We start from the raw sequence: 14322 nt of genomic DNA on the forward strand, positions 1-14322 counted from the left end.
ATAGCACTATTTTGAAGAAGAGCAGGGGAGTTCCACTGGCCAATATTTATCCCTCAAAGCACATGATGAAAAACAGATTATTCGGTCATTTATCTCACCGCTGAATTTGGGATCTTGCTGTGCGCAAACTACCTAGGCCAATATTTCAGCAGTGACTACACATCAAAAGTAGTTCATGGACAGTGAAGTACTTTGAGATGTCCTGAGGCAGTGAATGGTGCTATATAAATACAAGTTCCTTTTCTTTTTTTCTTAAATCAGCTCAGGAGCTATTTGTTTAAGTTGCCTGACATTACATTGAACCTAAAAATTTGGCTCTTTATTTTACCCCAGACACTGAACAAGAACAACTTGATTCCTGATGACAGGAGCAATTATTTCTCCTCTCTACAACAGACGAATGTGTACACCACGACATACTACCCTACCACCCTGAATAAGTATGACTACAGGCCTGACTCCTCACCTGACAGAACCTACACCTAAAATGCTGGAGCGAGCTTCCCCTGGAGACGGTGCTTAGAAACGATCCAGAATGGATTCCCCCTATGAGCAAACCATAATCATAGCAACACAAGTAGTCGAGGCATAGCATCAACCAATCACAGTTCAAATTTTGTGGAGTTCTTCATTAAAGATTTGCACTTCTTCAAGTCCAACCATCAAGACTTGTTTATGACTTATAAGAAATGAAGACTTAATAAGCAATGGATTTTTTCTTAATAGACTCCCTGACGATTAAGCCTAATGTACGCTTCATATTCAAAGGGGAGAAAAACATTGACAAGCGCAGCGGAAACAAAATGGCCTCCACAGTGGCCGAACACTACAATAGTTGCCATAGCAACATGTTGTCTCTGTGAAACTATAGATTTGCTGAAGATTTCTTCACAGAGGCGAAGTGGTACTACAGGTGGTTTTGAGAATGTGATTGTAGCATCTGGATACAAAAATACTCCATTGCGACTGAGGGGGCGTTATTTTTTATTGTCATTCTAAAGGTTTTTATTTTTCCCTCTTCTCCCTTCGGTATTAATTTTCAGATGGATATCCTGTGGAGCCTCACAGTAACAAAACATAGTCTTACCCAGTATTTACAGCAGACAAACAGGCCATTGGGTCCAACAGTTCAATAAGGGTGTTCATGATTGAGGCAAGCCTCCTCCCACCCTACTTCATCTCGCCCAATCAACTGTTCAAAAAAAAACTTCTAAATGTTCTTTATTTTTTTAAACTGGCAAGTTACTTTAACCGTGTTCTTTGTGTAGCTTCAGGTTTTGATCGTTCTTTTCTATCTTTTTCCTCACTTGTATTCCCAGAGTTGGCATTTCTGCACTTCAATTGTCCATGAGTTGGGGAAATTGGAGAGCAACCCAGTGATACTTAACAGAGGCCTTCCGATGCTCTGGTTCACTGGAGTTGGTCTCCGAGTTTAGTTAGGTTTGAAATCCTTTAAATCGGCAAACTACTGTTAAAATAATTTGGAGCAAGTCCTTCGATGGTTCCGGTCGATTAGTTTAATGCACCCTTGACCCTAGTTTGGACGGTTTGATTGCTTCATGCATTTGTTGTCGGCAGATTTAAGCTGCTGCTTCACATCATTTCACCTGCTCCATCAGGAAGTGTCCTGTAAACTTGAAAGAATGGTTCTAAGATGCAAGGTTGACGGAGAAATGGGCAGAGGAGCCAGAAGCTGTAGCAGCAGAGAATTTCCCAAATGTCAATGTGGCTCGAATATGAGATGCTCCTAATTATCCCGCCTGGCTTGACGCTGCATTCTCTCCAGCTCCTGACTTGTCATAACATTACCCTGGGTTGTCCAGAGAGGGCACTAGAGTGAAGAACAGGGTTTTGGCTGTACTAAGAGAGGGGGCTGGATCTCTGACACTGGGGTTAAGGTGCACTGTTTGAACTGGAACTCACCCATATCCTACCTGAGATGATTAGGTATTTGAGCAGAAAGTCAAAAATCTTTTGTTTAATCCTGCACTGCCCTCCCTGTGATGAGCTGGGCAGAAAACTGAAGGACAGAGTTCTGTTCAAAGTTTACTGAAGCACATTTCAGGACTGGGCAGTGTTCCGAGTTCTAGCTAAAAGCTTCCCAGGTAAAAAGCGTTTTTCTTTTTCAACTTGTGATGAAGTTCTTGGCTATCTGGCATCAGCTTCAGTTCAATTTCTTTGACCTCCTGTAGCAAGTTATCTGTCATTTGGGATACAGTTGGAAGCTGTGCCTACCCATTCGTGATCTAATAGCGTAATTAAGCATTGCTACGTTTGGATGGTGCAGTCGAATCCTCATGGTACACCTGCTTTGCCAAGGCTTGGATGCCAATTATTGTAGAACCTGGATTTCCGTCGATCATTTACAATGAAGTCCGGTCTTCATAAGCTTCATATACTGAACCAACTGGGTTATCTTAAAGGGGAAAATCTGAATTTTGCTAGATGGTGATGAAGAAGTGTGTATGTATGTATGCGAAGGCAGCTATAAAATTGTCTGCACTGAGGTACACATATAAAGATAAAAGAATAGCTTGCCACTGGTGATGGGTTACCCCCTTTTAACAAAAACTCCTGTGTTTCACAGCATAGCCGTCAAGATTTCTACGGTGGCTTTTCCCAGATGGCTATGGCTTGACCGCATTCAGTGAGCTGGTGGTTTAAAACGGCGGCAATTGCCCAGGACCCAAATACAATAAGAGGCATTGGGGGATTTGTTTGGTGAATTTTCCTGGATGATGCATGTGTGTATGTATGTATGTATGCGATTGCGGCTTTGTAGTTATCTGCAGTGAGGATCACACCAGTGTACATGAGAGCTAAAATTCTCATCCATGTTTTCAAATCTCTCCAGTGCCTCACTCCCTCCCTGTCTCTGTAATCCCCTGCAGCTCTGCAACCCTCCAAGATCTCTGCACTCCAATTCTGGCCCTCTTGTGCATCCTCTATTTTAATCGCTCCACAATTGTCCGCTGTGCCTTTAGCTGCCTCAGTTCTAAGCTCTGGAATTCCCTCCCTAAATCTCTCCACCTCTCCTCCTTTAAGATGCTCCTTAAAATCTACCTCTTTGACCAAGCTTTTGGTCACCTGCCCTAATATCTCCTTACGTGGTTCAGTGTCAAATTTTGTTTGATAACACTCCTGTTAAGCCTTTGGGACGTTTTACTAAGCTAAAGGCACTACATAAATACAAGTTGTTGTTGTTGAAGTAGATTTTTTTTTTACTTTTGTCTGAATGGTGGGCCTACTTCTCCTGAATTATTGGGAAGTGTGAATTTCCACCTCCTGGCACTGCGAGTACAACATGAATTGTGTAAAGTTAATAATGAGCTTCAATTAGCTACAAGACTGTGGAATGTGGTGACTACTCAGGTGTGCCTTAGTTTTCATCAACCACTGTAAATTATCCTTGTATCATGTGATGGTTTGTCCATTGTAGCCTTACTTGGCCGTCACCTTGTTTCCAGCATATATTATTTTTCTTAGGCGGGGGTGGGGGGGAGAAAATGCAGGAAATTCTTATTATAATTGTCACTGGGAAGAGTAATACTTGTCATCTGGTACTTTTATACATGCGTGAATCTATATCTGCAGAATGTATGCACGCAGTCCGTGCACCACTGTTATGGTTGTCATTAGTTATGGTGTTCGGAATTCCACTGGGGTTTTGACATCACCTGATTTTGGTTCATCAAGCAAAAGAGTGGGGCACAGAATTGGGTCATAGTGGGCCACGGAGGGATCTATCATGAGCCAACTTCAAGAGCCATCTGTCACTCCTGAACGTTGAATAAAGTAGATGTTAGTTAAGAAGCAAAGAAGGGAGATTCCAGGTAGTGCAGTGACTTATTCTTCTGTTAATTATGAGCCCTGGGCTCAAAGATCCATTGATCCAGGTGGATTGAATTTTCCTCTCACTGTCATCAGGGGACTTTGTGAAATGAGTTTGGCCCAAGCTGACCTTGTTCATTAGTGAGGCTAAAGGATGGTGATGTGGGAATTGGCAATGGCACATTGCTATTCTGAGTTTGGAAGTTGACATGTTGTTGAGACAGAATAGATTGAACTTTGTTCTGTATCCTGACCTAGGAGCAGTTGTTTGCTGACACTGGTTCGAAATAGAGATGATAGTCCAGCATTGACATTACTTTGATTTGGAGAAACTGGGATTGTTCTCCTTAGAGAAGAGAAGGTTGAGAGAAGAAGTGCTCAGAATTATGAGGGGTCTGGACAGAGCAGGTAGGGAGAAACTGTTCCCGTTGGCGGAAGCATTAAGAACCAGAAAACACCGATTTAAGGTGATAGGTTAAAGAACCAAAGGTGGCATGAGGAAAGAAACACTTTTTTACACAGTGAGTGGTTAGGATCGGGACTGCACTGCCTGAGAGTGTGGTGGAGGCAGATTCAGTCATGGTTTTCTGAAGGGAACTGGATAAGCAACTGAAGGGAAAAAAAAATTCACGGCTACAGGAAAAGGATGGGGGAGTAGGACTAGTTAGATTGTTCTTGCAGGGAGCCGGCATGGACTCGACGGGCCAAATGGCCTCCTTCTGTGCTGTAATCATTCTGTGATTCTATAAGTCTACAGAAAAAAAATGTTTGCATTTTGCTCAATTGGTGAATGCACAGTATGGTTTGACACTGAAGCATTATGGATCAGAAAGCTGCCAGGAGTGACCCCTGACCTGTGCCAATCTTCTTGGCATTTCTGCGCGACGAAGATTTTGGGACAGTTGTAGTCATCGGTTGCAGGCCCGCTGGTGGTAATCAGGGCTATCCGTGACCGTCAGATTCTCCCACAGCGGGTACAAGTGAAGGTGTAGTCACTGCTCGGGGCAAATGGATCTATCCGTCTCCTCTTCTCTTTCATAGTGGTTCTTCGCTCCGTCTCAAAGGTGTCTGTATCCCTCCCGATGTAGCATCTCCAGGCATCACGATCTAACCTGACCTGTGCCAATAGAATCATAGAAAGCTTACGGCACAGAAAGAAGCCACTTGGCCCAACATGTCTGTGCCGGTCAAAAAACGAGCCACCCAGCCTAATCCCACCTTTCAGCATTTGGTCCATAGCCCTACGGGTTACAGCAATTGAGGTGCATATCCAGACACTTTTTAAAGAGTTGAGGGTTTCTGCCTCTACTACCCTTTCAGGCAGTGAGTTCCAGACCCCCACCACCCTCTGGGTGAAAAATGTTTTCTCATCTCCCCTCTATTCTTTCTATCAATCACTTTAAATCTATGCCCCCTAGTCATTGACCTCTCCGCAAAGGTAAATAGGCCCTTCCCATTCACTGTATCCAGGCCCCTCACAATTTTGTACATTCCAATCAAATCTCTCCTCTGTTCCAAGGAGAACAACCCCAGCCTATCCAATCTTTCCTCATAGCTGCAATTTTCCAGTCCCAGCAACATCCTCGTAAATCTCCTTTGTACCCTCTCTAGTGCAATTACATCCTTTCTGTAATGAGGTGACCAGAACTGCACACAGTATTCAAGTTGCGGCCTTACTAATGATTTGTACAGTTCCAGCATAACCTCCCTGCTCTTATATTCTATACCTCGGTTAATAAAGGAAAAGATTCCAGATGCCTTCTTAACCATCTCATCGACCTGTCCTGCTACCTTCATGAATCTGTGGACATTCACGCCAAGGTCCCTCACTTCCTCTGCACTTCTCAGTATTCTCCCAATGTAACTGATTTCAGCCAATCAGCAAGGAGAAAACTGTGATTGGCATTAGCAATCCCGAACTAGGGGTGGGAAAATTCAACTATGGGTACGCAGTTAACCATTCTTGTAAAGAGTCTCTCCTGGTTCTCCTGGCCAGCTCCCACCTTCCATTCTCTGTAAACTTAAGCTCAATACAACATTCTGATGCCTGTATCCTAACTCACACCAAATCTCATTCTTCCAGCAGGCCTGTGCTCACTGAGCTACATTGGCTTCCAGTCCAGAAACACCTCTATTTTAACATTTTGATGTTTGTGTTCAATATCCTGCATGACTTCACCCCTCCCTATCTCTATAACACCACCTCCCCCAACACCTTCCAGCGCTATGACCTTCTGAGGTCTTCGCGTTCCTTGAATTCTGGTTTCTAACACATCCCTGATTTCCTCAGCCCACCAATGGTGGCCGTGCCTTCAGCTGTCAAGGCCCTAAACTCTGGCATTCCCTCCCTAAACCACTCCGTCGCTCCTTTAAGATGCTCTTAAGACCTACCTCTTTGACCAAGCTTTTAGTCACTTCTCCTAATATCTCCTTATGTCACTCGGTGTCCTATGGGGTGCCTTGGAAGGTTTTACTCAGTTAAATGCATTATACAAATGCGAGGTGTTATTGTGGGGATGCAGACGTACTGCTTATGGGGAGAAGAGGTGAAACCTGGTAAAATGAGTGGAAAGATAGGAGGCAGCTAATGTTGAGCAAAGGCTGTGTAGCATTTCAGTAGAATTTGTCCTCAAGAACAACTCATGGGGAATTTGTTCATATCGGAACAGTGGGAATCTCCATTCTGCAGGAACATTCCCAACAGACGCCCGACCGAAAAGGAAAGCAAGTCCCAGCTTGCGTACAACACCCTTATTCTTCAGGAGCCTAACACTGCAAGTCTGCTCCAATGAATAAGCTGCAAAGTGTTACCTGGACACAGCCAATAGCGGTGAGCAGTTAGGCCTGTAGCAGAGAGCCTTTGAATGTGGACAGAGGGATGGGATGTATTAGAATCATAGAAAGTTTACGACACAGAAAGAGGCCACTTGGCCCATCGCGTTTGCGACAGCCGAAAAACGAGCCACCCAGCCTAATCCCATCTTCCAGCATTTGGTCCGTTGCTCTGCAGGTTACAGCACTTGTTAGCTGTAGGATTACAGAATAATTCTACACTACGCACTTGTGACTCTGATAAACACAAACCTTGGCTCAATTGCTGAATGCACCCTCTGGTTTGGCACTGAGGCGTTATAGATCAGGAAGCTTCTCAAGAGCGACCCCTGACTTGTGCGCCAGCAGCTTGTGTTTTCTTTGTAGTTTGACTGATAACTTTTGGAGAGAGGCTGCAGCTGATGGACTTGTCTTACAATTCCAGGAGCTGAGGTAATTGTCAGAACTCAGTGTTCTGAGGCAATGTTAATGATGTAATCTGGAACACACATTTCACAAACAGTAATGTTTTGGAAGTAATTGGCTCTTTGCTGCTTCCTCAGCACATGGCAAACTCAATCCCTGTTGACATATATCTCAGAAACTCCAGAATGATTTTGTTTCTCCCTTTAACTCATCTTGGCATGGGTTTAGAGTAGGGGCCTAATCACTGCTGCAGCTGGTGTTGGATGGGATGCAGAGTGCGTAGTTGTAGTTAGAATCTGGAGCCCAGATCCCAAAAATCCAAACTAAAACACTTTTCGATTCATCAAACATTCTTCACACAAAGGGTAGTGACAGTTTGGAACTGTCTTCCGGAAACGATAATTAATGCTAGATCAATTGTTAATCTTAAAACTGGAATTGATGGATTTTTGTTAGCCAAAGGTATTAAGGGATATGGGGCAAAGGCGTTAGATTGCAGATAAGCCGCCAACTCATTGAATGGTGGAACAGGCTCAAGGGGCTGAATGGCCTCCTCCTGTTCCTAAAGCAAAATGAGAGATAAAAGAGGGTTGTTACATTGCAGCTGTCCCCTACAAATTGCGAAAATAGATGTCCTCGTGTTGATTTACCTTGCTAGGCCATTAGAGGCAGCACCGAGTGAGTACTGTCGTGCTCTCTCTATTCATCGACAACTCCATTATATAACACCAGACTTATTAACACTGAATTGGCAGGGCAACCCCACTTTCTCCCTTGGTAAGTGCAATACCTACTGGATCAGGAAGGCTTCAGGTCCTGTGTTGAGGTAGCTCTCCTTAGCCAGGTTGACGAGTGCAGGCCATTAATTTGTCTTTCATCCCCTTGTATTTGCGTTGATGCCACTATTGGAAAGCACATGTATGCGAGGGTTTGGTGAAGAGATGATTGGGCTCCACTATGAAGCCCCTCCACAAAAGGTCAAAAAGCCACCCCCTGGGGTCATGCATGAAGACTCACAACTTGGACAAAGTAATAGAGCGAAGTTCTATGTCTTCCTTTTTCCTCAGCCGAGGATTCCCCCCCACTGTGGTTGACAGGGCCCTCAACCATGTCCGGCCCATTTACCACACCTCTGCCCTCACCCCTTCCCCTCCCTCCCAGACCATGACAGGGTTCCCCTTGTCCTCACTTTCCACCCAATGAGCCTCCATATCCAAAGGATCATCCTCCGCCATTTCCGCCACCTCCAGCTTGATGCCACTACTAAACGCATCTTCCCCTGTCAGCATTCCGAAGGGATAGTTCCCGTGACACCGTGGTCCACTCCTCCATTACCCCTAGCACCTCATCCCCTTCCCACGGCACCTTCCCCTGCAATCGCAGGAGGTGTAATACCTGCCCATTTACCTCCCCTCTCCTCACTATCCCAGGCCCCAAACACTCCTTTCAGGTGAAGCAGTGATTTGTACTTCTTTCAATGTAGAATACTGTATTCGCTGCTCACAATGTGGTCTCCTCTACATTGGGGAGACCAAACGCAGACTGGAGTGACTGCTTTGCGGAACACCTCCGCTCAGTCCGCAAGCAGGACCCCGAGCTTCCGGTTGCTTGCCATTTCAACACTCCCTCCTGCTCACATCTCTGTCCTGGGATTGCTGCAGTGTTCCGGTGAACATCAACACAAGCTCGAGGAACAGCATCTCATTTACCGATTAGGCACACTACAGCCTGCCAGACTGAACATTGAGTTCAATAATTTCAGAGCTTGACGGGGCCCCCCATTTTACTTTTATTTTTAGTTATTTTTTTCTTTTTCCTTTTTAAAATTTTTTTTGTGTTGATTTTATTTTATTTCATCTTAGTTTGTTCAGTTTGCTTACCCACTGTTATTTTCATGTTTGTACTTGCGGCTGTTCAATTTTCAGTCCGTTAACACCCTTTCTGTACTAATGCTTTGTCTTTCAACACACCATTAACATATCTTTGCTCCATGACCTTCTGGTCAGCTATTCTGTGACCTTGTCCTATTTACACCTTCTCCTTTGTTTTCTTTTGCCCCACCACCACTTTACTTGTTTATAACCTTTCACATTTCTAATATTTGCCAGTTCTGATGAAAGGTCACTGACCTGAAACGTTAACTCTGCTTCTCTCTCCACAGATGCTGCCAGACCTGCTGAGTATTTCCAGCATTTCTTGTTTTTATTTCCGATTTCCAGCATCCGCAGTATTTTGCTTTTAATAGAGGGAAGCTGACTGTTGTTGAACTGTGAGCCATTGGGCGGGGTGGGGGGGGGGGGCGGTGGTTGTGCTAAACAATGCATCAAAAGGACTTGCATCTATATAGCGCCTTTCACAACCTCCGGGCACCATGGTGAAACCAATGAGTTACTTTTGAAGGGCAGTCACTGTTGTGTGAGAAATTGAGTAAAAACGCAGCATCATTTAGCAGTCAGGCAAACACATGGCAACGGGCAGATATATCAAAATAGCAACAGGAGTAAAGCAAGATAGAAGTGCCTCTTCAGTATTGCACTTCTCATCCACTGTCACTAGGGTCAGCAGTGTAGCATTTACATGGGGCATTTTCGTGAATGGACTCTCTCAGCTCACTGAATGAGCCTGAGCAATAGTCCAGCTCTGGATAGTATTGTACTGACCAGATACATCTTTGTATATAGACGTGAACAGAATGATGAAGATTAAATGTAAATATACCTTGTATAGTCCAGGCCATTGGGAACAGCCTTATTTTTTAAACTGCAGAACAAGCAGATGCTTTTGTAAATATTAAATTTGTAATTAGAAGTAGTATTGGTACTAGTTTATTAGTGCGACGGCCCTGACTTGCAATTCGTCCCACCCTATGGAGGCTGACCAAGAGTCTGATGCTTTTCGACGTCTGCCTACCTGTTGTGAAATGAGTTGAGTCGTCTCACTCCACTTCCTAATGATGCATGTTCCTTCAGCACCCTTGGTCACACTCCATAAATGTCCCAGCGTTGCCAACCCTCCAGGATTGTCCTGAAGTCTTTAGGAATTGAAGATTGATTTCGAGAGCACTGCTGCAAGTAAAACCTGGGAGAAAAATCATCAGGGTATTAAAAAGATTGTGCGCTTTCTTCATTTTCTTTGAACACCAACACTTTTGCTTATTAGTTCTAAAAAAAATATTGGAATTGGGGAAGAAAGGGTCATTTGGCTGAAGTTGAGAATCAACCAATTGAGTAATGAACGTTCTGCTGGCCCCTTGATTGGCTGTGGGAGGGCAGTGTACAAGAGGATGGTATGCTGGGTGACCATGGTGGGGATGGGGAAGAAGGAGGGAGGGGATTGGAGACAGGATGTCATGTGATGAAGCCTCCAGGAATACATCCTACCAGAGTTGCCAACCCCTAGCTGCTTAATGGAGAGCTGTCACATAAATGCAACCTTCTGGTGCTGAGGCGGTTTAAGGGGCAGCTTTAGCCTGCAGCTTAACCACGCTATATCTGAGCCAGGAATGCTTGAAGCAGACGCCATAGCCTTCCAGTTTTAACCCACCCTCCCCCGTACGAACGAGACGAGTTTGGGTATGATTGGAAGGCCCCACCGCATTTTAACTTTCCCTTGCAGCGAGCAGAGAGTATAATTGGGTGGAATGTATATTGGGTGCTCCATTCCAGACACAGTCTGGCGGCACAGTGGCGCAGTGGTTAGCACCGCAGCCTCACAGCTCCAGGGACCCGGGTTCGATTCCGGGTACTGCCTGTGTGGAGTTTGCAAGTTCTCCCTGTGTCTGCGTGGGTTTTCTCCGGGTGCTCCGGTTTCCTCCCACAAGCCAAAAGACTTGCAGGTTGGTAGGTAAATTGGCCATTATAAATTGTCACTAGTATAGGTAGGTGGTAGGGAAATATAGGGACAGGTGGGGATGTTTGGTAGGAATATGGGATTAGTGTAGGATTAGTATAAATGGGTGGTTGATGTTCGGCACAGACTCGGTGGGCCGAAGGGCCTGTTTCAGTGCTGTATCTCTAATCTAAAATCTAATCATTCTCACCCCCAATGGAGCAGGTGAGGTTAAAATGGGGCTGTGAATTGGAAAACTGTGCCGTTCTCCTGAAGTAATGTCCCTCAAGTTTTTTTGGGTGCAGCAAAGTAATGAAATGGAAATAAAAAGGATGCTGATCCCATGACAGTATTAAGATAATTGTTATTCTTTTACAAACTTAAGCTTGGCCAGTGGCTTTCTGATGATGAAGCCAACATTTAACAAGCAAAGAAAAAAATACTGATGTTTTAAATTTTAAGATGTTATCATATCTATAGTATAATGTGACCAACCCTGGGGAACCAGTCAAGATATATGCGTGCTGATGGTATAATGTCCTCATATGCCATTGCACTAGCAGATTCTGCCAAGCGTCCAAGGTTATGGGGCCTCAAAACTGCTGCTTACTACGGGTTTGCGAAGGAGGCTTCTGCTTGGCATTGGGCATCACGTGTAAGTGGCAGGTTAATGGGGCAGTAATCAATTGGAAGATGTGTCTGCAGCCCAGGGAGAACTGTAACCAGATCAGCCCTGGCCAGTTCTCGCCAAGGGTAGAGATGCTTACATCTTGCACTCTTTAAATTTGTTGGATTGCGAGTACATTTTCTTTAAATAAATGTATTTTTATTGGGTTTTTAGAATTTTTCCCTTTAGAAAATAATGAGGTTGGGGGGGGCAGAGGGAGTCTGGCTCTGCAAGCTGATGTTCACTCCCTGATCTTCTTAGCGCAGAATCTAGGCTGACATTCCAACACCCTACTGAGGAAGTGTTGCACTGTTTGGTGAAACAGTAAATCCTGTCTGCCCTCTCAGGTGGCTGTAAATGATCTCATGGCCACTATTTCGAAGAAGAGCCGGGAGGTTTCCCTGGTGTCCTGGCCAGTACTTATCCCTCAACCAACATCACGAACAAAGGCCCATGGAGCATTGTTGGTTTTTCATATCTATGTACAAACTTTGCCAAGCCCAGCAGGGCTGCTTAATCTATTCCAATGATTGATAAAACTCTGGAGCCACTAGGCAGAAGCATTTTTTTAAAAACTGGAATACAGCACGCAAAGCACTTCCGTGTCCCCTGAAATGTTTGAATTGCCATTAAGTTGACCCAATGAATAAAAGTATTTGATTGTCGGTGGGGAAAGTACACCAATAGCACCACCTCAGGCCAACACATGCAACTGCGACATGTTAGCTATGGTGGGGTTGAGGGTTTAGAGGTAAATACATTCAGCCTTGGGCCAAGTGGATTTTTTTAATATAATGGGCTTCAGTATTGAGGGCTAAACAGATTTCTCTATCGACAGGACTGAACTAAGCTGTTAAACTCTGTACAGAGCTGAAACAAGATCACTAAGTAGTTAGGCCTTTGGCAATGGAAGTAGGTAACAAGTAATGCAATTTAATGAAAATCCGAGACTAGACTATTATGAAAATTCTCAGTGAGCTGTGGGGGAGGGGAAGAAAAACACTCCACAAGTCACTTCCACCAAACACCCCTCCATAAGGAAGAAAGCCTTTAAATTGAACAACGATATAACCATCACTATGTACATTCCACTTTTTCTTTGAAAAACGATTGTTCTCCCAAATATATATTTTGCACGGACTCTATGTGAATTTGTCCAGATATGTGACTGATCCAGCTGATGTGTAAGGCAGGTGCCCGATTGCTCCTGCTATAATCTTAAAGGGTGCTGCATGCAGGCCTCAATGTTTGGGTTTGTGAATGTCGATGTGAACGCTTGATGGCTGTACAATCCCTTCGACCCCTCTAACAGCAGGGGCTCAAAGCCATTTAACACTTCTGCTAAAACAGCAGACAGAGACCCCTGGTATTTGGGCTCTAATATTGGCACGTGTACCTTGATGAGGGCTGCAGTTGGGGTTAACATTACGGGTGTGGAAGACGGGTACAGTTTTACCCTAACCTGCTGGCTGGGAAACTGGCGAGATTGGGCACAAGACTGATTATGCGCCACTCCCCCTCCCCTCCCCCCTTTGCCTCCCTATTGAAGTCAACTTGAGAGCAATATCAGGCAGGCGAGGTATAAAACTGGCATTCAACCCGATCCTGTGGGTTTACAGCCCAGTGAATTGGGTTAAAATTGCTTTCCCTCCCTCTGGGCCAGCTCAAACTTATAGCCATCATTTTAATGGCATGATGTACGGTACTAAACAGAACCTCAGATGGGATGTGGTATGTGACTGGCACTGGCGGGTCACAAGGTGTGGCCAGTTATGGGAATACCCTACAGGAAATCCACTACATTGTCCTGTGGGGTGGTATCTATAATACCCTGGTGACTGTTAACAGTTAACGGTACCCATCAGTCTGCCAATTATAAACCTAGAAGAAACAGATCTATGGATCTGCATACTGAACAAAACGGGCACTAATTGTAGCACCACAGGGGCCCAATTGGGTCAGAGGAGTTGTTTTGAAGGTCTTGCACCTTCCTATGCAATTTAAATTATGGTTCTGTCGGTAAACTGTGGCATAGAGAGTAATCACTGCCTCCGTAGACACTGTGAATTGTTTTTTTTTTTTGCTATTCTATGTATTTTTTGTATATTGTACATTGCAAAAGATATTACAGAATAAACCATTCCGAGGAGATGCTAAGTTGAATGTTCCCCTCCATGGTGTGCAGTCCCATTTCTCTTTTCCCCTCCTGTTCTCGTGCGCTCTTTTGCAGAGGTGTCATTCATTGAGCAAGACCGCATTCTACTAGAGACAGATAGGAGAGAGCTGCTATTGTCTTCCTCTGCAAGCTGTCGAGAGCCAATTGGCTTCTTCCCAGGGTTTGCCATCTCTGGTTGGATGTATTCCAGGAGATTTTGTCACATGGTGCTGAATTTTCAGCCCCCACCCTTGAGATTGGGAAAGGAGATGGGAGGGGCCCGAAAATACCAGTGCCAACTGGCATGTCAGGTTTGAGATGCCGTTCACAGCACCAACAATGTTCACTAGGGTGGAGGGGTGGGCGGTGGGGTGGAGGTTGGGATAGCAATCCTACCTGCCTCCCAACTGAGGCCAATTAAAGTTCTTAAACGGCTAGCTAAGAGCTAGTTAGAGGTGGAGGGTGAGATTCTGAGGTGGGGGGGGACCGCATGGGCTTCAGGTGCTGTGTTGTTGATCAGCTGAAGGAAGGCAGGTACAGAGTGGGGAGTCAGTCATGGCTGCCCCAGGGAATTACCCTGGTCCTATAAGATGGTCAGCAGGGT

The 14322-nt window shown here is 44.9% G+C and overlaps 1 protein-coding gene across 2 annotated transcripts in view; it reads left to right on the forward strand.

The window, feature by feature from the left end:
• sema5ba (sema domain, seven thrombospondin repeats (type 1 and type 1-like), transmembrane domain (TM) and short cytoplasmic domain, (semaphorin) 5Ba) overlaps nucleotides 1-13720 on the forward strand; it is a 340802-nt gene extending 327082 nt beyond the window's left edge. For both annotated transcript variants that reach the window (XM_068034843.1, XM_068034844.1), the window contains one exon: nucleotides 334-13720. In XM_068034843.1, the coding sequence (XP_067890944.1) occupies nucleotides 334-486 (153 nt within the window). In that variant the 3' untranslated portion in view covers nucleotides 487-13720. The remainder of the gene's footprint in view (nucleotides 1-333) is intronic.
• The last annotated feature ends 602 nt before the right edge of the window (nucleotides 13721-14322 follow it).

This window comes from Heterodontus francisci, chromosome 7 (genome assembly GCF_036365525.1).
Source record: "Heterodontus francisci isolate sHetFra1 chromosome 7, sHetFra1.hap1, whole genome shotgun sequence".
Classification (NCBI taxonomy): Eukaryota; Metazoa; Chordata; class Chondrichthyes; order Heterodontiformes; family Heterodontidae; genus Heterodontus; species Heterodontus francisci.